The sequence below is a fragment of the Malaclemys terrapin genome, chromosome 4 (assembly GCF_027887155.1).
Source record: "Malaclemys terrapin pileata isolate rMalTer1 chromosome 4, rMalTer1.hap1, whole genome shotgun sequence".
NCBI lineage: Eukaryota > Metazoa > Chordata > Testudines > Emydidae > Malaclemys > Malaclemys terrapin.
This window is the reverse complement of record NC_071508.1, coordinates 18668125-18691783: the sequence shown is the minus strand read 5'-3', so window position 1 is coordinate 18691783 and position 23659 is coordinate 18668125. Positions and strand designations below refer to the sequence as shown.

The window sequence follows — 23659 nt, the reverse complement described above, 5'->3', positions numbered from 1 at the left end:
TCGGTAGTGAGCTCATCACTGGGGGTTTATGCACACATACGTTTTGCATTAAGCCTCATCACCGGGATCTTGCCGTCCTCCCTGTTAATAGCGAGCCCGAGATTTACACAGCTGGAACCAGAGGCGGGAGGGGTGGCCCTGCCTTCCTTTCCCGGGAGATGATGAGCCCAAGGAAAGAAAGCAAAGCCGGGATGAAGAGCAGTGGATGTCATGTGTTTACAAAGGTCCTGGCTCCAGTGGGAGGGCTGGAATTCCACAGGCAGTGCAAAGGATGGGTGAGAAGAGGCTGCCTGCAGGAACTGAGGGCCACTGGTGGTGGAGGGTAACTGGCTTTAGTAGACCTTGGCCAACAACAATCAAAGCATGGGGAAGGGGAATTATTTCACTGTTTCTTCCCCTGCTCGTGAGCGTCCAGCTTTATCTTGATTTCTCCCAGTCAGGTGCCTCAGCCCAGGAGCTGGTGCTAGGTAATGGGGACAGGATGAGGTGGGAAGCTGAGATCCTGCCTTCTCATGCTGCTTGGGATCTATGGGGCAGCGACCAATGCCGTAAATGTGCCCCCTACTCGAGCCTCACCTGTCTTCTCTCATGTGCACTTGGGTGGTTGGTTTTTTGGAAGGGAGTTGTGGGAGCAATATAGCCCAGGGAATGGGGAAGAGTTTATCGGGCAGAAAAAGTCCACTTCCTCTCCGCACGGATCTCTCTGCCTTGTCCCTGCTGCTCACCCAGGGACCATTGCTCTTTGCTTGCCCAGTGACATTCCCTTCCCACTCACCGGGGTCTGTCGCTCTGATCAGCTTCCCAGCTTCTTACATTTCAGGCCATATTTTCTTGGTTGGGAGCCCCCCGCCAGCCAGGACAAATTCTCATTCCCCTCGTATCAGACAAGCTCCCCCCAAAGTTTTCTTGGGCACCATCTCTGGTGGCTCTTCACTCTCGAGCAACAGCGGCTTCTTGGTGGCTTGGAGAACATGCTTCCAACCAGTCTCCACCTCCTGTGTAATTGCAGCCAAGGTCAGGGCTAGACCAGTGATTGGCAATACTCACTGCTCTTGGTTTACAGATGCTAGCTGTCCTCCCAGGAGGAAGGCCAAGGATTGTTGTCCACATTTCACAGAGAGGGTGTGGGTGAGCCAAAGTAATTAGGCTCTGGCTCACCCACACCCTCTCTGTGAAATGCGGACCTGACACTCCTGACCTATCTGATTATTCTTCTCTTAGACCAGTGGGCAGTTCCAGGCAATCAGCTGCCGTTGGCTTTAGGAACACAACTGCTGGAGAAAATTCTAGGTTGCATGTATAAAGGCGTCTTTTGGGCCAGGTCATCAGCGGGTGCAGGTGCTGTAGCTATGCCAGTTTACACCAGCTGAGGGTCTGGCCCTTTATCTGTGGCTCTCAAAGGAGGTCTCCATTATCCCCATTTCACAGGCAAGTAAACTGAGGCTGTGTCTTCACTGCAAAAAATAAGAAGTGGTGTTCTTTCCATCTAGAGAGTTATCCTGATGTAAAATCCTAGTGGAGATAAGGCACAGATAGTTATTCCCTAGAGCTGGCGAGTTAAGGTCAAACCTATACCCCGCACCTGGGGTTTACCTTGTCTAGCTGCGTCCAGTTAAAAACTCCAGTGCCTTTTTTGGCAGCGAGGACCTAACCTAAGGCACAGAGAGGCGCAGTGACTTGCTTAGGGTGTTGCAATGAGTCAGCGGCAGAACTGGAAATGGAACCCAGGCGTCCTGACTCCCAACCCCATGCCCTGTACGCTGGACCATGCTGCCTCTGCCAGCTCATACCCGCAGCATGGGGCACAAGCCTCCATGCCAGAGCCCCCTTCCCCAGGCCGCTGGCTTCAGCACGTATTCTTCAGTGCTGTGGGGAGGGCATGTGCGACAGCGAGGGTGGGATCTGAGTAGCAGGCAGAGCCAGGGGTTGCTCCTTCTGGGACTTGTAGAGGATTGTCTGCAACTTAGACGTTATTAAAAGAAATTCCGCCATGCAACCCCCCCAGCCCCCCCCCCCCAAGATCCTGAGTGACCTTTTGAACCAGGATAGGAATTCAAGCCCTCTTCCCGCCACAGCAGCCTTTTGGCTTCTGGCTGTCTCCGTTGCGTTTAATAAAACAGGCATTAGGGGCTGCGGAGCCTCATTTCAGCCCTTGGGTTTGAGCCGGTGCCTTGTCATTCTTGTGCCGAGTTTGCAGGAGAAGTCGCAGGACGTTAAGCTCTTGTTATAAGTGAGGGATTTGAAGGGAGTTATTGGCCTGTGCGGAACGCGGCTCAGCTGGGACCAAAACTCAAGCTAAGGAAACAAATCTCCTGCTATTGAACAAGGCGTCCCTTTTCTGTCTTGCTGCTGGCTTTCCAAGCTGGCTACTGCCGAAAAACTGGCTGGAGCTAGCTTGGTCCATGGAACAGCAAGGGCAGAGAACGTTTCCGTGAGGAAAATTATGATGTGGGGGGACAAATCCAAGTGCCTTTTCTGAGGTGATGTGATCTTTTATTTTTCTCTCTGGCTTTTATCCTTGCTCAGTCCCCGGGTCAAGCTGCCTTGAGCTGTGATCTGGGTTATGTTTCCTAAGCTAAGCAAGGTTAAGCAGGAAGTGCACAGTTGAGAGACGACCCTGGAACACCTGGGTGGGAGTGTTGCCCCAGACTGTGGGGCTCCTCCTTGGGTGTCAGAGCTGAGTCCTAGCGGCGGGAGGCGCTGGGCTGGACTATGAGTTGAATCTGAGTGGCGCGAAGGGACCAGAAGGCAGCTGTATCCGTCCATCTGAGAATTCCCCTGGTATAGGGGAGCTCCTTGCTGGCCCTGGCTGTGCCACTCCATGCCCAGGTCTGGTGTGGGAGACTGGAGGGAGCATGCCAGGAGTGGGTGATGCTCAGCTGGTGCATAGTCCCTCCTGGACGGCTGGCCAGAGTTGGAACAGGGACTCAGGAGAGTGCAGGTGTGCCTTGAGAAGTGTAACTGATTCTCTTTGCTCAGCAAAGAAACTGGGTTGCTGCCTTTTGGGTTAAGTGTACAACTGAGGTACAGGTCCCTGTGTTCAGGGCAGATCCCTTGGTCCTTTCCCGAAAGGTAGGGATGCTGGCCACAATATCCTAGGTAAATCCCAACTCGGGAATTTATGTTCTGCTGAGTTGAATTTCCCCTGTAGTTTCAATTGGGTCTGGTCAGAAGCTGGTGGATTCCATCCCAGAGGTGGCTGCACTGCAGTGGTGGGTGAAGGGTCTCCTGCATCTCCTTCATAGGGGCGCTGGAAGGATGAGCAGAGAAGTGCTTTGGGGTCCTTGGATGAAAGCCAAGCATTTGTGTAGTCTCTCTTCATATCTCTTTCTCAAAATCAGTTTCGCACCTGTGTCCTTTCAGCGAGAGACACCGTACCGATAGGCCAAATGAAGAGCAAACTCCTGAAGATGGGGAAGAAAATTACTGGCCATGGCTTTGGACTGTGTGCTGTTTTCAGGAGATAGCGAGTCCTGCGAGTGCCATGGGATGCTCCCCTGTAGGAAACCCTTCCAGGGGGCAGCCTCTCTCTCCTGCTTCTCTTGGCCATTCATGACCATCCCATGGGGGTTTCCCCCCTTTTGTTCCATTCGGAGAAGCAAATGATTGTACCTGGCACCTGCCAGCAAGGATTGCACAAAGGGAGCTGTTTGAGCATGGGTAACTGTCCTGCCAGGAGAGCCTTGCATGTCCAGGTTTGGGGGCGGGGAGGATGTCACACCATGTGGCTGTGTACATGTGTGACTCAGCAGGGCCGGCTCCCGGTGTTTTGCCAGCTGGAGCGTAAAACATTTTCAGCACCGCGCCAGCCCAGAGTGGCTGCCAGCCAGTGAGGGGAAGAAAAGGGGTGTAGAGGAGTGGCACAGCTCTGTGACGCGCCCCCTAGCAGCTGTCACTCAGGCTGACCAGTCACCCTGCTCACCTGCCCTGCGTCTCAGCATGAGTGTGTGCCTATGTGTGTCTCTGTGTAAGAGTGTGTGTGTCCTCAAATCTCTGTGTGTGTGTGTGTGTGTGTTTGTGTCCAGCTGTCTCTGTAGGAGTGCGTGTGTGAATGTATGTTTGTCTTGGCATGAGAGGGTACATGTGTGCACATATGTTTCTGTCTGTAAGAGGCCATGTGTGGACTTTGTGCATCCTTGTGTATGGGGGAGCGTGTGTGTATTTTAATTAGTTGCTCAGACATTTGCTCAGGTTTTTGGGCCTGATCTGGAATTCCTTCACTCTGCACGCTGTCATCAACCTGCTAGTCCAGCTTTTCCGGAGTCCAATCCACAGCCCCACTGCTGATGTCCAAGGGGCTCAGCTTTCCTCTTAGCTGCTGGGTTTGAAACGCTCGAGTTCACAGGAGGTTTTCTTTGGCACTGGGCCTCTCGCCTCTCATCCTGATGCTTTCCTTGCGTGTTTGGAGGGGAGAGGTCTGGTCCCATTTCTCCTCTGCTCTTCACGGCTTTCTAGAAGAGGGTCCAGGGCAGGAAAAATCCCTGGATGGAGAAGCTGCATCACCCCACAGATCTAAGCGTTTCAGGCCAAGGTGGCAAAAGGGGATCTTCAACTCTGTGATCTCACTGCAGCCCAGTCCAGCACCCAGCGCAAACCCCTGCCATAAGCTGGCTTGGTGTCTCAGAGACAAGATAGGCTGAGAATTCTGTCCCCAGAACTTTGTATTTGTAGGAGCCAGGAGATACTGGAATCACTCATCCATGGGCCCAGCTACTGGTCTGTTAGGTTCAGAATGACAGGGTGAGCGCTCAGACATCCCAGGATTCCCCTCTGACAAAACAACGGTTTGTTGAATTTTGGATAGGCAAGGGGCCAACTGAGGCGTCTCTCTTTCTGCTAAGCCGGGTCCATTTTGCTACCTTCTCTTGCTCATCCCACTAGTCAGTTTTGTCGCCCTGTTGCATCCTGTCTGACGCCTAGATTGGGGTGACCTCGGGCAAGTCCCTGTATCCCTCTGTGCCTGGGTTCCCCATCAGTACAATGAGCATAACAGCCCTGCCTTACCTCACAGGGCGTGGGAGGAGAAATAGATCCAAGATTGTGAAGCACTCAGATATTAAGGTAAGGGAGCCCAGATAAGCACCTACGGTAGACAGTGAGTTCTCTGGGACAGAGACTGTCCTCTTTGTGAGTCTTCTGTACAGAGCCCACCACAATGGGGCCCTCATCTTTGACTGGTGTTCCTAGGTACTATCGCAGTGCAGACAAATAATGATGGGAATCCTCTCTACCTGCAGCTCGTCCCATTGCCATCCTTCCCCTAAAGGACTGTGTTTCTTGCAGCTAGGAAGTGGATGAGTGAGTGCAGGTCCAAGGCAAGGCTTGCAGTCTCCTATTGAGCCAGCCTTCATCTTTGACCCCAGGCTAGATCTTTGATCCTTGCCGTCAGGCCATGTGGCCTGAAGAACATCTGTGTGGATCGTTCAGAAGTGCAGTTCTTCACATGCCCATTGTGTTTGTGCACTTGTGCCCGTATCAGAAGCAGCTGGGTTCATATGCCATCCCCAGCGGCTGCCGTTCATGTCTGGGTAATAATTCGTGGGCTGTTGCGAGGACAGGCTGAGATGCTGAACGCTGACACTGGGGGTCAGTGGGAACCGTGGGGCTAACTGCCTTGGTTCAGCTTGAACAACCTGACCCATGGTTTGCAATGAGTTGGAGTGGGGGGAGGGTCATGGTGGTCAGACATCCGGTTCACAAGCTCAGCATTACCGGGGGTGCTCACCAGACCTTTGTTAGCCATTGCAGGGGGGAGAGAGAGAGAGAGAGAGAGTGTGTGTGTGTGTGTGTGTGTGTGTAAAACTTCCACAATCTCTGCTCATGCTGTACTTGTGCTGGGGGCACTAGGGGACTCCATTCTCCAGAGGACAGTTTGGAAAGCAAGTCGCCTCTTGGCCAGGGTATGGAGCAAGGGAGGCCAACCAGGCTGATGCTAAGCCAGATGCGCTTGACGAGTAAACCGCCTTTGAGCTTCGTTGTATTAAACTTAAATAGGCAAGAGGGCAGCGATGAGATGAGGCTGCTGGGGATTTGAGTCTCTTCCAAATTAATTCTCCGAGCGAGCACTGAGCTGAGGTTTCCCTGCTCCGAGTAACAAACGCCTGGCGTTTTCAGGCCCGTAAAAGGGCCAGAGAAGTTGGCTGGCAGCGTTTGGGCTCCGATGTTTAAACCCAGTGCCTAAAGTGAGGCTCCATAGTGCGTATTCAGGCACCGGCTGTGAATAAATGGTCTGGCTGTTCAGAAGTGCTGAGCACCCAGCAGGTGTGTCAGGTACAGCAAGAGGCTTCCCAGGGGTCTAGCAGACAAAAACCTGGCCACTTACATGTTCATAGAGGAAGGGAATTGAGCTTCAGAGCCAGTGTAGTGTCTTGCAGCTAGAACAGGGACCTGAGAGTCAGGACTCCTGGGTTCTTTTTCCACGTCTGCCACAGACTTCCTGGGATAAATCATATTGTGGCTCTGTGCCTCAGTTTCCCCATGTATAGAGCAGGGATTAGACCAGCTAGAGGAGTTGTAAGGCTTAATTAACCCTACTTTTAACATCCTTAGTGCCTGTTCCGCAGCGTTTTACACGAGAGGATAAGTACCCCAGCCCAATTTGTACAGAGGGATCAGTCAAGGCACAGAGAGAGGAAGTAACATATTCAAGGCTCCACAGTGTGTCAGTGGCAGAGTCAGGAACAGAATCCAGGTGTTCTGTTTCCCAGCCCAGTGCCCTAGCCACTGAGAAATGCTGCCCCTCATGTAACCGCTATGTGCCTCAGTTTCCCCATTTATAATACTGAGATGACTTTCAGCCATTTATCTAAAGCACTGGCAGGTCCCACTGCAAGCTCCTATGGGAGTCCCTAGGGATTAGAACACAATCTGGTACTGTGGTGTACTAGCACCATGCTGTAGGGGATGGTGTCCTTAGACGGAGGGTGAATGCGTGGTGGTGAAAGTCGCACTCATTCCCTCTCTCGCTTGCCATGGCAGATCTGGATGAGTGCTCGGAGGGGAACGGCGGCTGCCAACAGACCTGCGTCAACATGATGGGGAGCTACGAATGCCACTGCCGGGACGGCTTCTTCCTGAGTGACAACCAGCACACCTGTATCCAGCGCCCGGAAGGTTGGTCTTTAACGGCTCTCGCTCCCAGCCCAGTTACTGAGCGTTTCCCCCTGCCTCCAGCATCTCCTTTACAGACTGGAGTGTGCAAGGAAGATGGGCAATCGCTTGGACGCTGATGGTGTCTCAGACTAGAGAGGGGCCATGATCTATAGGCCTTGTCTACGCTTGGGAGTACAGCCTCTGGCATAGCTGCACCAGCGCAAATCCCTGCTGTAGATGGGCAAAGCCACCCTTTGGCCACTCTGGAGCTACCTTGGTGGCTGGCCATTGATCGGGAATTGGCCCTGATTCCAACGATGTAAACAAGGTCTTAGCCACGATGACTGTCGCTCATGTGCAAAGAGTTGAACCGCTCCCTAGCGCAGGGCTGGGACTGACCCCTTTGCACATCAGCTGGGATGGTGGGGTCCAGTCACTGCCTTCGGAGGCCCACAGTGGGAATCGGCTACTGGGACCGAGTGAGCATCCGTCGCTTGTAATGGCAGAGGCTGGATATTGGCGAGCCTTGGTCTTCCCGTCCTGCTGGGTGTATCCTAGCCCTGGCAGAGAGTTCATTACCCACATTGTGGCAAAAGGCCTGTTGTGAGCAGCTCATTAGCAAACCCACCTCTCAGCATCACAGGGTTAAAGCACTATCAGTTCTCCTTAAACACGGGACTTATTGGCTATTTCCTCTGTCTAATCAGTGGTGCCGGAACAATTTTAATAGTAGGGGTGCTGAAGGCAGAAACCATGTATTTGGGTTGTTATTACTACTTCAAGCCAGGGGATGTGGCAGCACCCCTAGTTCCAGCACTTGTATCTAATTTACTTTATCTGGGGATTTATACCATGCCCATCACCATGGTATCTGGCATCATACCAAGGCATCTGCCTCCTTTATGGCTTCCATTCTTCCACCACTGGTGAAGGGGTGGGTGGGAATGGTTGTCATGCCAGGTCATGTCAAGTCAGCGGGTGGAACAGCCGTTGCAGCCAAGCATTCTAGACACTTAATAGAGCAAGATGCCTGTCATGCTGTACCACAGCAGACGTTGAGCGTGGCCAGTTCGGTTTTACACCAGTGGGGCAGTCGTTCTCAGCAGCTGCTTTGGTGGGCATATGGGCTGCTGTGTTTGGATGCTGGCTGTTGGGAAAGTTTTTGTGGAGGGTCTGGAGTCATTTGCAAACGAAACTAGACCAGCTCTTTGATCCATGTATCAAAGCCCTTGCAGGCCCTTTAATAAGGCACCTGAAACAATAATACCAAACGGAAGACGTTAATCCATATACAGGACCTTTTATTAAAGGAAAAGGTACCAAAAAACTCTGCACACCAATCCACAGGACTCATCTTTGCTTGCCAGTACTTGTGTGGATCCTGCTGTCTCCTTGTCGGTTCTAATTCCCTATTGTTCGAAGTAGCCTCTTAGGTATTCTGGAGAATAGAGGGGGTTTGTTTCACTAGGTTTTGTCTTTTCTGCTTGGCAAGCATCCGTTTGGGTTTGCTCTTTCTCTCCCGGCTTCCCTGGCTGCAAAAGCCCATGTAGCAGCTTTTATCCTTTGAGTTTCCACTTGAATTTTACCCGCCTGGTGCCAGATTCCAAAAGAACAGTGTGGTTTAGTGGGTTGAGCTGGGACCTCCTGAGTTCTGATCCTGGTTCTGACTCAGTGCGTGTCTGGTGGTTAGAGCGGCGCATTAGGAGTCGGGAGTTGCTTTTTTCTCTCCCACTGTGACTCACGGTGTGAACGTGGGTGAGTCCCTTCCCTGCTGCGCCTGTTTAAAATGGGGATGATGCAGGTGAACTTAGCCATGAGGATTATTTAAGGCCGGGAACGTGCTATTGTAACCCGCCGTTCAATATTAGGCGTCCCCTCTGTGCCCGGTCCACAGAAGAAATGAGTCCTTTACAGTGCCCACCTGCAGGACTGGCCCTTTAACTCAAACTCTAGAGGCTCATGCTCTCGCACTTGTGATTTCCCCCTTGTGACCAGCATGGAGGCTGAGACGCTATCTACCGTGCTAGGCATTTCTCTTCTTCAAGTTTAGCGGCTGTGCGCTGGATCTGGCTAGAGTGCCAGCCTCGTGTTGAAAGTGTCTGAGCCTGGCCAACTTCCTCCAGACTGAAGGCCCTCCTTGTTCTGTGAGAGCTGGCATGGAGATTAAGACTGGTCGGGGGGCTCCACGCCTAGGCGATACACATCACTGCTTAGTATCGGGGATAGCCATGTTAGTCTGTATCCACAAAAACAACTAGGAGTCCGGTGGCACCTTAAAGACTAACAGATTTATTTGGGCATAAGCTTTCATGGGTAAAAAACCCACTTCTGCAGATGCAGGGAGTGAAAATCACAGACACAAGCATAAATATACTGTCACATGAAGAGAATGGAGTTACCTTACAAGTGGAGAACCACTGACGACAAGGCCAATTCAGTCAGGGTGGATGTGGTCCACTCCCAATAATTGATGAGGAGTTGTCAATACCAAGAGAGGGAAAATTGCTTTTGTAATGAGCCAGTCCCTATTCAAGCCCAAATTAATGGTGTTAAGTTTGCAAATGAATTGTACTTCTGCAGCTTCTCTTTGAAGTCTGTTTTTGAAGTTTTTTTTGTTGAAGGATGGCTACTTTTAAATCTGTTATTGAATGTCCAGGGAGATTGAAGTGTTCTCCTACTGGCTTTTGTGTGTTACCATTCCTGATGTCCGATATGTGTCCATTTATTCTTTTATGTAGAGACTGTCCAGTTTGGCAGAAGGGCATTGCTGACACATGATGGCATATATCACATTAGTAGATGTGCAGATGAATGAGCACCTGATGATGCGACTAGATCCTATGATGGTGTCGCTAGAGTAGATATGGGGACAGAGTAGGCAACGGGGTTTGTTACAGGGATTGGTTCCTGGATTAGTGTTTCTATGGTGTGGTGTGTAGTTGCTGGTGAGTATTTGCTTCAGGTTGGGGGGCTGTCTGTAAGCGAGGACTGGCCTGCCTCCCAAGGTCTGTGAGAGTGGGGGTTCGTTTTCCAGGATAGGTTGTAGATCGCTGATGATGTGCTGGAGAGATTTTATCTGGGGGCTGTATGTGATGGCCAGTGGTGGTCTGTTATTTTCCCTTTCGGGCCTGTCCTGTAGTAGGTGACTTCTGGGTATCCATCTCACTCTGTCAATCCGTTTCCTCACTTCCCCAGGTGGGTATTGTAGTTTTAAGAATGCTTGATAAAGATCTTGTAGGATTGGAGCAAATACAGTTGTATTTTAGGGCTTGGCTGTAGACAATGGATCGTGTGATGTGTCCTGGATGGAACCTGGAGGCGTGTAGGTACGTATAGCGGTCAGTAGATTTCCGGTATAGGGTGGTGGTTATGTGACCATCACTTATTTGCACTGTAGTGTCCACGAAGTGGATCTCTTGCATGGACTGGTCCAGGCTGAGGTTGATGGTGGAGTGGAAATTGTTGAAATCCAGGAATTCTTCAAGGGCCTCCTTCCCATGGGTCCATATGATGAAGATGTCATCAATGTAGCACAAGTAGAGGAGGGGCGTGAGGAGGAGGGTGGAGTGAACCTGCCCAGAGTCCTCCGGCTATACGGGAACCTTTCCACTGGACTCGTTCCCTTCCCTCTGTTATCTTCTCCATCTCTTCCTCTCTCTTTCTCCTCTGCTTCTCATTCTCTCCCTTCCACTCCAGTATGCTGCTCTCCACCCTCCTCGTGCTTGGGCTCACCTATCCTTGCTGCTCTTCTTTCTGCCTGTCTCTCTCCCTCCTTACTTGACAGCTGGACTCCCCATGGCCGGGCTGGGTCCAGCATAGGAACCTGTTCACGGGAGTATCTTGTGTTGGGCTCAGCCAGCACTGATTCGAAGAGGCCAGGTTGAGATGCTCGGGGCTTGATTTATTTTTTTAGCGGAGGTGCTGCGCGCTTGCCACTCCCGTTGGCTTCAGTTAGAGCTGTGGGCGGTCAGGGCTTCTGAAAGCCAGGTCCACACTGTGCTTAACGCTGGGCAGCCCATACATGGAGGTGCCTCAAATCATTGACCCCTTGGTGACAGCACCGCGGGCTGCGGCACAAGAGCCTCTGGGTATGTCGTTGGCGGAGCTTGGGTCGGTGGCGCTGTTGACTCGTTTGGGGAGACTGCAGCCTCCTGACGCGGCATTGGTGTCCAGCATTGAAGACCGCTGGGGGCTCCCACCCACAGGCGGAGGGAGATCACTGCAGTCAATCCCAGCCACCAGCAGAGGGGAAGATAAGGAAAGGCCAAATTCTGAGGCTCCTGTGTGTCTCGGCGGGACTGAACCCCAGCGTGATAACCCAGAGGAGTAATGCAAGCCCCTGCCTTCTGCCCCAAACAAATCAACCCTCAGACTGAGCCCCAAACCCCCTGACTTATGTTGGGTCTCCAGTTTTCTTGGCATCTCTACACTTGCTCAGCTTCTTTTGAATGGGTGGGAAATACCCAGCAACAGCTCACAGTCTGAGTTAAATCATCATTAAAGCTGCCCTTCCCCCTTCCTTCCCCCATCTGCCTCTTTCAGCAGTTGGGTTTACCTTTATTATCAGCCGGAGTTGCGTGTCCATAGATAAATGGTTTAAGGAGCAGGAAACATTGGCTAAAAGAGGGGAGGATTACTCGGCTGGCAGGAAGCAGGAGGCAAGTAAGAAGTGCAGGAACAGGCAGGTGTGAGGTTTCTGTGGCTGATCCAGAAGGAATCCTGCCTTCCTGGCAAAGTTGCACTCCTCAGAACCCTAATCCCACTCTGGCGACGGAGGTGCGGAAGGAATGATTAAGAAACCCGGGAAGGCGGTCTGTGCAATACAGGATCAGAACTGGCCATTAAGTCCGCTCTCCTGCCTCCAAGTATGGGCAATACCAGGCGATTCAGTGAACAGACAGGAAAAGCCCATAATGTACCTGGCCAGTTGGACAATGCAGATGGTGGGGAGGCACAGGAAGAGACCGTCCTGACCTTCTATGGGTGATCAACCAGTGTCCCTGCAGCATGAGGTTTAATTGTCCTCTTTTTATGAGTTGTTATTGCCTCGCACCTGGAGGCTGGTAGCAAGGGAAGCCTTGAAACTGTGGCTGTGGCCGGGGTGTGCCTGCAGATTTAGGAGAACCAGAACCAAGACACAATAAATGCATCTTCTGCAGCGAGTGAGTTCTAGAGGTGGGGGGGTCCTTCGCTGAGAGCGGAACGTGCTTAGGGGAGGGAAAAGGATGGTGAGGTGTGAGCTTCAAAGAAGGGATAGAGGTCAGTAAATTGACAGCCTGCACAGGGCCTTGCTGGTGTACGCAAGGGCAGAGCTGGGCCTGCTGCATTTCAGCATGGCACGCAGGATGCCAGGGGAGGGGCATGGCTGTGAGCTGGCGGACAGATGGCTGAGTGCTGACGTGATGGTGCCTTCCCTGCGTTCCCCATGTCTTGCACAGCTGTGAACAAGGGGCCTGGTTCCAGCATGGCATGAAGGAGGGGTGCAAGTGGGGAAGGCACAAGCCAAGTGGGGCTCAGCTGGGAGAGACTTGAGCAGAGAGAGTCTCTGGGAGAATCTCTGCGTGGGAGACTCTTGCGCAGCGGGGTGAGATTATGCTGTTCAAGAACGTGGTGCCTGCTGTGAGACCCAAGGCATTGATGGGACAAAGGTGACGGATCGGGACGTGAAGCAGGGCAGTTCACACTTGTTCTTCTAGTGTGAACGTGCAGTGTGATTCCCGGGAGGCACCTGTTACCAAAGGAGATTCCAGTTACCTGTCCTGACTTCTACCGTGGCTGCCGGAGTCTTCTGTTAATAACTCTCCACAGTAGTGTGTATATAGTAACTTACATTCTCTATAGTGCCAAGCATTTTACAGGCCAGATGCAGGGGAATTGCTGCCTCCCCCCCTGGACGCGCAGGCATCCCCGGGATGGAAGGCAGCCGCTGTCTAACAGCTCAGCATGACGCTTTAGGGGAGCGAGTGGAGAAGAATCCTACGCTCAGGTGAAGTTGCCAGCTGCAGCTCTCCTAACCTGGAGCTGGGCCAGCATGCCAGAACAAAAATTCTCCTGCTCTTACATGAAATCCTAGGGCATATTTAAGGACGGCACATGTCCTGAAGCTGCACCATCCTTGGGCATTGCATCAGTACTGACTTGGAGGAGACAGTCAGCAACGGGCCCTCTCGGCAGCCCTGGGGTTATTTTTGGAGGTCTCCCAACTATGTATTAACCCAGCTTAGCTGGTGAGAGCTGCCAGGATCAGAACCCAAGGTGGTGTGGCTGCAGGTTGCATAAACTATGGCTGGTAGTAAATTGAAGCAATAAAAAGCAAGACAAGCCACCGTTTGGATGAGAGGCAAAGGGCTGTGGCTGCTTTTCCCACCAACAAACAGCTCAGAAGTACTGCGTGTGCAGAGCAGATCTCAGAGGGCCAGGGCTGGCCAGGCAGGCCTGGTACTTGGTATTAAAGGAGAGATTGAGCAGTAAGACCGAAGAGAGGAATCTCACTCCAGGGACAGAATTAGGGCCACTGAAAAGGAGCTCGGTTCTGAGCACAGTGGCGGTTTTCAGAGCCAGCGCGGAGGCCAGGACTGGTGTGGTTTGATCACAGGATGGTTATAATTACGGACAGCTTACCTGTCACGGCAATTAGAGATGATCACCATTATCTAGAGCAGAGCTGCGCTGGATTTGCCATGTAGGTGATGCGAGGACAGCATGTGTAAGGCAGACAGGGTCCAGGCCTAGCCGCTTTAACCCCTTCTGCATGGACTGCCGGTGCAGCCTCAGGGGGATCCAAAGAAGTGAGACGAGAGCGCAGGGTTAAAAAATCCCAACCGACTGTACTGCAGCCAGAGCCCTGGCACTGCAGAACCTGCCTCCCCTAAGGCTGGCAACAGGCAGCCCATCCCTCCAAAAAACAGTATCAGTTCCCATGTCCCCCAGCCACTCACTCAGGACCCACCTGCAACCCCAGCTAGGCTTGGAGGAGGAAGTCCCTTAGAGTGGAAGAGTACGGCACGGTGAGCCCTGGAGCCCTTGGTTCATTGTCATTAATACACTGTGGGTACACTTCTGCCAGCCTCACCCGTGCACCTATCTCCAGCCACTGCCAGAACACTGCCCGGTGCTGTGTTCCTCCCATGCAGTCCTTGGTGATCTGGGACACAGCTGGGGTGTGGAGCGACTGGAGTCTAGGCCCCATGGACATTGGCACTAATATGGAAGTGACCACACAAACCCTTGTCAGCTATGGATTTGTAATGGGGAAATCCCAGGGGCTTCCCTGCTTGTTCTGTGACAGTGGAGAGGCAGGGGCGTGATGGCGGATGTGAACCGTCCCCGCTGCTGTACAGCCAGACCCGTGGGGGGGCAGTCGCTCCATCCACACTGCAGCTTGTCCATGCATGCTGGGCAGAATGCTCCTTCGGGTCTGCCCCCGCATATTCACCTCTTCATGTAGCCACCTTGATGCCGGTGCTGATCTACCTGGGAAAGAATCGCCCCGCCCCTCCCGTTGCCCTGCTCCAGTGCATTGCACCCAGCCTCCGAGTGCCTCCCTCTGGGAAAGGCATGGGCTCAGGGCAAGAAGACGGGCCTCTGACCATGTTATAGACCTACCCTGGCTCCCTGGAGTGACCCTATGTTGTGCATGGAGCCATGTTTGCCTCTGGGTGCTGGGTTTATGCGACCTGGAAAGGAAACTGTGGAGCCCAAGTTTCTAAAGAGAAACAATTAAAATGTAGCAGTAAAAGGCGAGAGACGCAGGATGGGAGCAGGCACTGTGGCAGGGGACTTTGGCCTTTCCCTTTGAGGAGGGACGGTCAGAGTTGGCTTCGGAAAGGCCAGGACACATCCCTCTATGCTAGCAAAGCCCTGGAGGTCGAAGAGGAATGCTGAGGCATTTCATAAAGGGCACAGCCTCCTGCAGCCCTGCTCTTAATGGGCAGCTGCTTAATATTGTGTGCTGCCAAGTACGTCACAGCCTCGGCGCTTCCATGTGGGGCAGAGAAGCACCGGGCTGTCCTCGTTTGAAAAATGGGTTTAACGGAGGCACCCAGAGGGCTGGGAAGTAGGAATATAGCCCAGGAGCCCTGAATCCCAGTCCCCTCCCTGCTCTGATCACTAGGCATCACTCCAGTCCTCAAACCAGGACTAGAACCCTGGAGTCCTGACTCCCAGCTCCCCCTGCTCTAACCACTGGACATCACTCCCCTCCTCAGGCTGAGAACAGAACCCCGAGGCCTGCCTCTACCCCACCTCCCCTCTGTGTTTTTTCAGCAGAGTGCCTCTTAGCATGTGGGACATCTCACTGACCCTATTCAAGGTACTCCAACCCCCTGAGGTGCCTTCTCCCAACACCCTTCCCCTTGGGATCCCCCATTTTCCTAGCTGCTGGCTCATTTTCCAGTGAGTTCCCTTCGGAAAGGCTGCCGTTGCTGACACCTCTAAGCCGAGCCAGTCACCTGCCCTGCGGCGCCCACGAAATGTTCACACAGTTAGTTCCCCTTTCCCCACCATGAAGCACCCCAAGAAGGCCCTGGGTTTGCAACTCTGCGTTCCCCAGAGGGAGCCAGAGCCCGCCCCTTGAACTGGCCACATCACGGCGGGTAGACTGGTGGGGTCTGAGCGCTCAGCATGGAATCTCTTCCTGGAACTGGCTGTGTGTGTACCCACCCCAGGTCCCTGCACTCCCCCCGGCTGGCTGTGGGTTTTGTTAAATGTTATATAAACTCCTGTCAATGCTCCATTCAGCACCCGCTGGACCCAGCTTTTTGCGTCTGAGGTTACAGGTGACCTTTCCTTGTCTCCCGTCTGGCTCTAGCCGTCAGCAGCTCCTCGGCCTCGGGGCCAGGACCGAGTCAGGGGACAGGCAGTGCGGGCAGAGAGGAAAAGGAGACCGTCCCGAGGGAAGCGTGTGTGGGGGCAGAGGAGGGGGGGCGCATGGCTAAAATAACGAGCCATAAGCCCAGCAGCTCCCCAAACCCTCCCCCCTCTGCCCTTTCCCTTGCTGCTCCTCAGGGCAGCCAGGATGTAAATCCTGCTTCGGTTGTCAACACTTCATGCAGCTTATGGGCACAGACAGAAGTTACCTTGCCGCTCGCACCACGCTGCTGCCTTAGGAATCTCCTGGGGCACTCATTGAAATGGGAATGCGAGCTGCCGCTGCCTGGTCCCCAGCTCCTTTCCCCTCTCTCTGGGCGCTTTATTACCCAGCATAAACAATGCTCTGATTGTGTGTGTGTGTGTGTAAGCCTCTAATCACAACCATACCCGCCCTGTTCCAATCTCCTCGCTTGCGCATGGGGCATGGCTCTGGGAAGCTTCCCTTGCAGGCAGCCCCTGCAGGGCATTCCCGCAACACTAGCGTGTCTGCCCTGGTAGGCCCAGGCCCCGTATGGCCCACCCTGAGATGACGAGTTACTGTTCTGTTATCCCTTGGCCTGAGCGCTTAGCCAATATTCAAGGCCCTTGGCAGGTTGTTTCCAGTAGGAGGAGAAATGGATCATCTGAGTCGGTATTTGTTTGGTGCAATCCTATTGCTTTACTGAGAAGGCATGCAAAGTCCTGGTTCCCTGAACCCAGCACAGACCAGCATTTCCTTGCTCGCAATTCTCAAGCCTGCCTCACCGGCCAGTCCTGTGCCCCAAGGAGTTCTGTGTCTGCTCCCTCTCAGGGCCATGCTCATGACTGCTTCTCGGGCTTTCTGCCTTGCACACCCACACACAGCTGCAACCAATCAATGCCCTCACCTCCTGCATCTGTAACTGGTCCCCAGGGAACCCCCTCTTATGTTCTCCAAGTCAGTGCAGCCCAGCGCCTTGGGCAATGGCTTCTAATATTTGTTACCTCCCTCCATAAAGGAGCTTAGTTGCTTCTTCCTTTGAGCTGGAATGAAAGGTGCGTGGCAGCCCCATCAGCGTCAGCGAGGTCTGCGATGTGTATCAAAGACACAGCAGTCCAACACATGTTGATCACATTGGGCCAGGCCTAGTTGAGTCTGAGATGCTCCGTCATGGGTCTGAACTGGCTGGATCTCTGCTCTCCTCAGGGGCCCAGCCTTGATGGGATTGGGGCTGCGTCTTGGTCAACCCCACCCTGAGTGGGGGTGGGATGGGATGAGCTGAGCTGGAGGTTGGAACCACCTGGGGGAGTGGGACTGGGAGGTTGATTAGACCTGGTTGGTTGCTCTGGGCTTTCAGCACTGGGAGAGGCCAATGCACTGGCTCTCTGGCCAGATATAGGGTGTGTTGGGGTAAAATGTTCCTCCGGATGTTGCTTTCCCCTCCTAGTGTGTGTCCCTGTCATGGCCAGTAAGAATCTTGCTTTGGGCTAATTCACACCCGTCGCTTTACAAAGGGGACGGGGGCCAGCGTCCCTCTCCGCTGTTTTACAAATGGGGAAACTGAGGCATAGCAAAGCGAAATGACTCCCTGTAGCCAATTCAATGAGCCATTGGCAGGGCTGGGAATAGAACCCAGAAGTCCTGGCGCCAGCGCGTGTGATTTGACAGCAGCCTTCCTCCGTGAGCTGCGGAATAAGCGGGGCTGCTTCCCCCAAGTTGCAGCCTTCCTAAGACTTCGCTGGCAGTCTCCAGGCGGGGTTTGTGCCTGGTCATTACAGAATGACCCTTTGTGCCTTTGGAGTCTCATGTGCGGCTCAAGGCTGATCTTGTGCAGCCCTTTCCAGGAGCCAAGGCACCGCGAGGGGAAGGCAGGCCAGGCCATGCACCAGCGCACCAGGGCCATGGGTCAGCGGTGGCAGCCTGTGTAGAAGAGGCTGTCGCGTGCCGCTGTCTGGCGGGGACGGCTCTGCAGGTGCAGAGTCGAGCCCTCTCCCACCTGCAGCGGCCTGTCAAGAAGAACAGCGACAGTGAAGAGCGGAAGGGACCCACGCTGCTGCCGGCAGCAGAAATCTGAACCGTGGGCCTGCAGAGGGTGCTTCGTGGCTTGGCCTGCAGGGAGCCGTTCCCCCATGGTGTTCCGTGCCAGAAGACGCGCCATGATGGGGACGGAGTGCTCTGTAGGTTGTGGGGAAGGACTGTGGGCAGACAGGGTGCCATGCACGCCTCACCCCTAGCCTGGCTGGGAAGTGCTGCCATCCCACATAACCTCCACCAGGGCCGAATGCTGCCCTGGGGCTGGCTGCTGTTGTCAGGTTGAGGCCAGGCTGTTGGGGCAGCACTGTGACCCCAGGTGCCTGCAACTCCTCCCACTCCCTGGGGCAGCTGGAGCTGGGCTGGAGCCAACATCAAGGCCCCATAGTAACCCCAACAGCTGCCCCATACAATGTGACAGGCCCGCCCAGCCCTCCCAGCGCTGTGTGTCCAGGGGGAAGCCTGGCTCCAGCTCCTGTTGATGGCAAATGGCCAATACAGGGTGATGGATGCTGTCAGGCTCGGGACGGAGCTCTGGATTTGGCCTCCATGCACCAGAGCAAAAGTCAAAACAATCCAGGGTCGTGAGTCAGCAGCGCCCTGTTTAGTTTGCAGCCTGGATAGCCCAGACAGCAACGTCAGCAGCTAATGCTGCCTCTGTCATGTTGACAGCCCAGCCTCCTAGAGCTGTCCAGCCCCTCCCAGGGAAACAGCCCTGGGCACCTTGGCATGGCTCCTTGCTGCGGAAGCCACCGGGGAGCAGAGCAGAGGCACAGGCCAAATCAGGGGAGGATAATTGGAGGGGGGCTATGGATGGGGGGCAGTGGGGATGTACGGTGGGGGCTGAGCATGGGGAGGAGGTTGAGGGTGGGCAAAGGGGGAATGGGTACTGAGGGCGGAGGGAGAGTGGGCAGTGGGGCAGGAGGAAGAAGTGATGGTGCTGTGGTGGATGGAGATGGGAAATGGGCATGCCAAGGATGGGTGGCAATGGATGGCATGTGTGGGAGTGGGAAGGTGGGGCTGGGTTTCAAACGTGGGGAAGGCATGTCCTGGCTGGATCTGTCCCAGGCTGGCAAGAGGGGTTTGAAGGGAGTCGAAGGCATTTTGGGGTGGCGGTGGGGTGCATGTGGGGCAAGGAGAGGATTTTAGGGGGGCTTGTGTGTGTTGGCAATGTGGACAACTGTCCTCAGAGAGCGCTAGGCAGGGCTGTGGGATGCTTCCGCCAGGCAGAGGTTTCAGTGCAGGCTGGGCTTGGCTCTAGGCTGTGCCCAAGTAATCCGGCCCCTCTGAGATAGTGACCATCTTGTATTCAATCCCAGCCAGCATGAGAGAAACTCACCCTTCATCCCAGACCCTCCCTGGCCCTATGGCCCGAGCCCTGCAGGGGAGCGGTGGCGCTTTTATGTGTTTTCTTCTCTCTTTTAGAAGGAATGAACTGCATGAACAAGAACCACGGCTGTGCCCACATCTGCCGGGAGACCCCCAAGGGGGGCATCGCCTGCGAGTGCCGTCCGGGCTTTGAGCTCACCAAGAACCAGCGGGACTGCAAATGTAAGAGCCCGGTACCTGGCTGCTCCTCTCCCCACCTTTGCTTATGGCTTCAGCCTGGGGGATACCAGCCCAGCCTCGTGTCATGAGACCCACCTTTCTCAGGGGGCTTTGGGCCTTGAGGCAGCTCCATGGCAACCACCATTCCTTTGTAAAGCTAATTCGTGGCTCTCCAGACTCCCACCCCCTGCTCTAGGCCGCTCTCTCCACCTACCTAAGGAAATGAACCTAAGACCCCTAGTGGCCAAACTTCCCGCAATAAGCACTAGACTCAGGAGTCCTGACTCCATCTCCTCCTTCTCTGAGTGCTAGACCACACTGCTCTTCCAAGTCCGGGGACAAAACCCCAAATCCTAGACTCCCAGTCACCCTGCGTTAAGCTCTAGACCTCACAGATCCAGGTAAAGAACCCAGGAGCCCTGACGCCCATTCCTCGCCCCCCGGCGCTTACCATTTAGACCACATCACCTTGCACTTCTCTGCACTTTCCTCCCACTGTCTAGAAATAAAACCCAGGAATCCTGATTCCTAATAAAAACTCAATAACACCCAGGTTCCAAATGGGTTGATTCCCTGAGGTTTAAGGGCCGTGTTTCCAGCCAGCCTCCTTCACTGCTCTTGCAGCACCTGTTGCAGACGCCTATCTGCCTGCCCAGCTTTCCAGTGGTTTGCCTATGCCGTTGTGTCCGTGGGCACGGGCCGCTGTCTGCACAGGCTGAGGCGACCCCAGATAATACAAAAATAATTAAAATAGGGTCCCGATGGCTCAACATCCCCCAGTGAGATCTTTACTAAATCCCGTGGCTCCCTCTTCGCAGAGCTTCAGAGCTCATTCTTTTGCAGAGACAACGGGTCAGAGTCACCTCTGGTATAACGCTGCATGGACTTCACTGCTCTTCCTGGGCTGAGCCTGCTGTGAGCTTTAGTCTTAAAGTAGAAGATTATCTCACCCTAGTGACTGGCACCAGAGAACCACAAGAATCATCTGCCTGGGGACTCGCTGTTGTCAGCCCCTCTGATCTCAGGCCAGGAATTCACTGCTGCTGCCAAGATTTTAATTTTTTTTTTTAATATTTTATTTATTTGATTGTTATTTTATTTGTTCTCAGCAGCGAGTAACTGCCTGCTGAAGAACATCGGGTTGGATTTTCAAAGCACCTAAGTGACATAAGAGTTTTTGAAAATCCCACACATCTCCAATAACAAATTTTTTTATTACTGAATAAACATTACCATGCTGGACCAGATCAGTGGTCCTTCTAGCCTGCTGTCTGGCATTGGCAAGTAGTAGATGCCTATGAGAAAGAAGCAAGAAACCCCATGGTAGTGTCATTCGGCTAAGATTTCTGCAAGGAAAGTCAGAGACTTAGAAATGGCTGATGAGGATTTCTTTTTAACCATTGTGGCTGAGACTTTCCCAGCTGTATAGGGGATTGGGAATTGGGCAGCTAAATCTACTAGGTAGAATTACGTCTCAGCTTAAAAATTTCTGCAAACCCTGGATTTTAAATCCTTTCATAAATTTTAAGTTTAAACCAGCCAAGGTCTCCCAGAGCAGTCTTGGAGCTAAAGCCTGTTGTTCTGTGTATTTGGGACTGTCCTATCAGTTCCTGTTCCTATAGAGTTGAAGGCCAAATGGGACCATTGTGATCATCTAGTCTGACCTCTTGCATAACACAGGCCAGAGAATCCCACCTGCTCCAAGCTAATAATTATTATTTTCATTTCTGCTACTTGGGTTTCCTTGGGATTTGCACTTGGGACCTCCAGCACCATAGGCAGGAAGCCCACCACTAGGCCATGATGCCAGCTCCCTACTTCCCCTTTGAATTGTGTAAGGTATTGTCCTCCAAGTAGCGATGAAATGGCAACAACTTTCAGTCACTACCAATCAGGGCCAAGATTTTCAAAACTAACTAGCAATTTTGAGGGCCCAACTTGGGGCACCTTAAGGGGCCCTGATTTTCATGGGCGGGTGTTCAGCACTTTTTGACATTCAAGCCCCTTTAAAGTGTCTGAAGTCGAGCACCCAGAATCACTTGTCACTTCTGAAAATCTTGACCCTAGGCTGGATTTGAACTCACAACCTAGGGTGACAGGATCTAGATCTGACTCACTCTAGAGCCACTCGTTCCTCTCACCTCACCTCGGCTGGCTTTCTCACACGGCTCTCAGCCTTCCACCTCTTGGACACCAGTTTAAACGTGGCCCAGCTGGGTATTAACTGAAAGTCGCTACCATGGGATGGTGCATTGGCCAGTGTGAATCGAGCTGGGGAGATATGTCCCCATGACAAAAACTGCCAAGGTTGGGAAGAAAGGCCAGAGACAGAAAGGGCCGTAGGGATAGAAGGTCTCTCTCACATCCCTAGAGACGATCTAAATGGCTTGAACATCAGGTACTGGGTCAGATGGACCAGTGCCCTGCTCAGCATGTCTGACTAAATGGATTGTTTAGTGTGGCAGGAGATGGGATGCTGGCATAAAGGGACTGTTTGGTGTGGCAATTCCAATCTCCAGACAGCCTGCATTCCCCTGCTCATGTGCATTCCAGATCAAGAGCGTAAGATGATGATGTTTGGAACCTGCTCTAGGCTGTTGCCGACTTCTTGACTGTGGGTTCTTTGCCCCCCGCAGTGACCTGCAACTATGGAAATGGAGGATGCCAACACACGTGTGACGATACAGACCAAGGGCCCAAGTGTGGCTGCCATGTGAAGTTTGTGCTGCACACTGATGGGAAAACGTGCATAGGTAGGTGAGAGCTGTAGCTTAGATCACACCTGTGTGTGTCTGTGTGCGCGCTCTGGCTGGGCTGTGGGTCTCAGCGCTCTTGCACTAAGACTACTTGCTTACAAGGTTGCTGCTCCAGACTCCAGTGAAGTTTACTGAATGCTCCCTCACCAGCCTGGGATCCAGAGCTGTATAGAGAGGGTCAACACTGCTATGAAAGGTTTATTCTCTGATCTGTCTCTGTACAGCCAAACAGTTGGCTCCGGGTCCCGCTCTTCAGGCTTCGAAGACATTGTCCGGTAATTGGAGAGTCTCCTTTAGTTCAAATGGACCAACAATAATTGGTTGTTTAATAGAGCTGGACTAGAATTGGACTCAGTATGTTTGAGGATGTTTCTAAGTAATCTAGCAAGGGTGGGGGAGTCTTTTATACAGGCTTCATTAATACATAGATCTATATATATTACATGACAGCATGTATTGTAATTGCAGACAGCTGTATGGGGTACATGTACATTCACTCACGTGCTCTTGTGCACATGGTCACGTGGATAGTTGCACATGCACGCCCAGTCCTGTTCTCACACTCGCACACTTTTGAGCAGACACATGGGAAAGTTCTCTAGGAAAAGAATTAGAATGCCTCGAATGAGGAATCTGAAGCTTTGTTCTGGGCTAGCTGTTATCTTCCCTTGTGTTGTTATCCTCTAGACTTTGGGGAAGGATGAGGGGGGAGTTAAGATTTGGATGTGAGTCTGTTCCCAGCAGGAACTTGGCACCGTGAGGTCTCAGCCCACCAACAATTGTCTTGCAAAAATGAAAAAACAAAACCCAACAGCCCCCAAAATCAGCTTTTTTTTCTCTGTGTTTTCAAATTGTAAAACATCAAACAGAGATAGAAGTTTTACTAGTTTCAGATGCTTGCACAGCTTAACAGCTGATTTGATTTAAAAAAATGTTACATTTGGGAAGTGATTAAGTCCACAAATTGCTGTAACCATGTTAGCTCTTACTGCAAAATAAAAAAGGAATTAAAAGCAACTGAGAGATTTAGCTCTTAAAGCCCCTGCTGTGCAGGCACAGAAAATGCCCTGAACATGAGGCAGCTTCGTTCTACAAGCTAGCACCAGGACAGCCCATCTCGTCCCTCTCCTTGGCCTGTGACTGTCCCCCTGTTTCACACACGTGATCTGTCCAGTCTAACTTTACACCTCCCAAGGAACCGGGCTCCCACCCCTGCCTCCTGGGAGATAATTCCCCACCCTCAGAGATCTCTCTGCCAAGAAAACTTTCCTGACATTCAGACCCCAAGTTTTCCCTTCCTTAATTTCATCACATTACGCCTAATTCTACCCCCTTTCGCCCCCCTAAATAATCTCACTCCTTCCTTGGTGTTTACAGATGTGTGTCCTGTTATCCTGTTCCC

General features: G+C 52.8%; 1 protein-coding gene across 5 annotated transcripts in view; it reads left to right on the top strand.

Moving 5' to 3' along the window:
- The window catches only part of SCUBE3 (signal peptide, CUB domain and EGF like domain containing 3), a 106271-nt gene that overhangs the window by 33649 nt on the left and 48963 nt on the right, over positions 1-23659 (top strand). For 3 of the 5 annotated variants that reach the window (XM_054024723.1, XM_054024725.1, XM_054024721.1), the window contains exons 4-6: positions 6979-7113; positions 19379-19504; positions 22138-22254. In XM_054024723.1, the coding sequence (XP_053880698.1) occupies positions 6979-7113; positions 19379-19504; positions 22138-22254 (378 nt within the window). The remainder of the gene's footprint in view (positions 1-6978; positions 7114-19378; positions 19505-22137; positions 22255-23659) is intronic. The other 2 variants (XM_054024724.1, XM_054024722.1) reach the window with 1 other exon arrangement.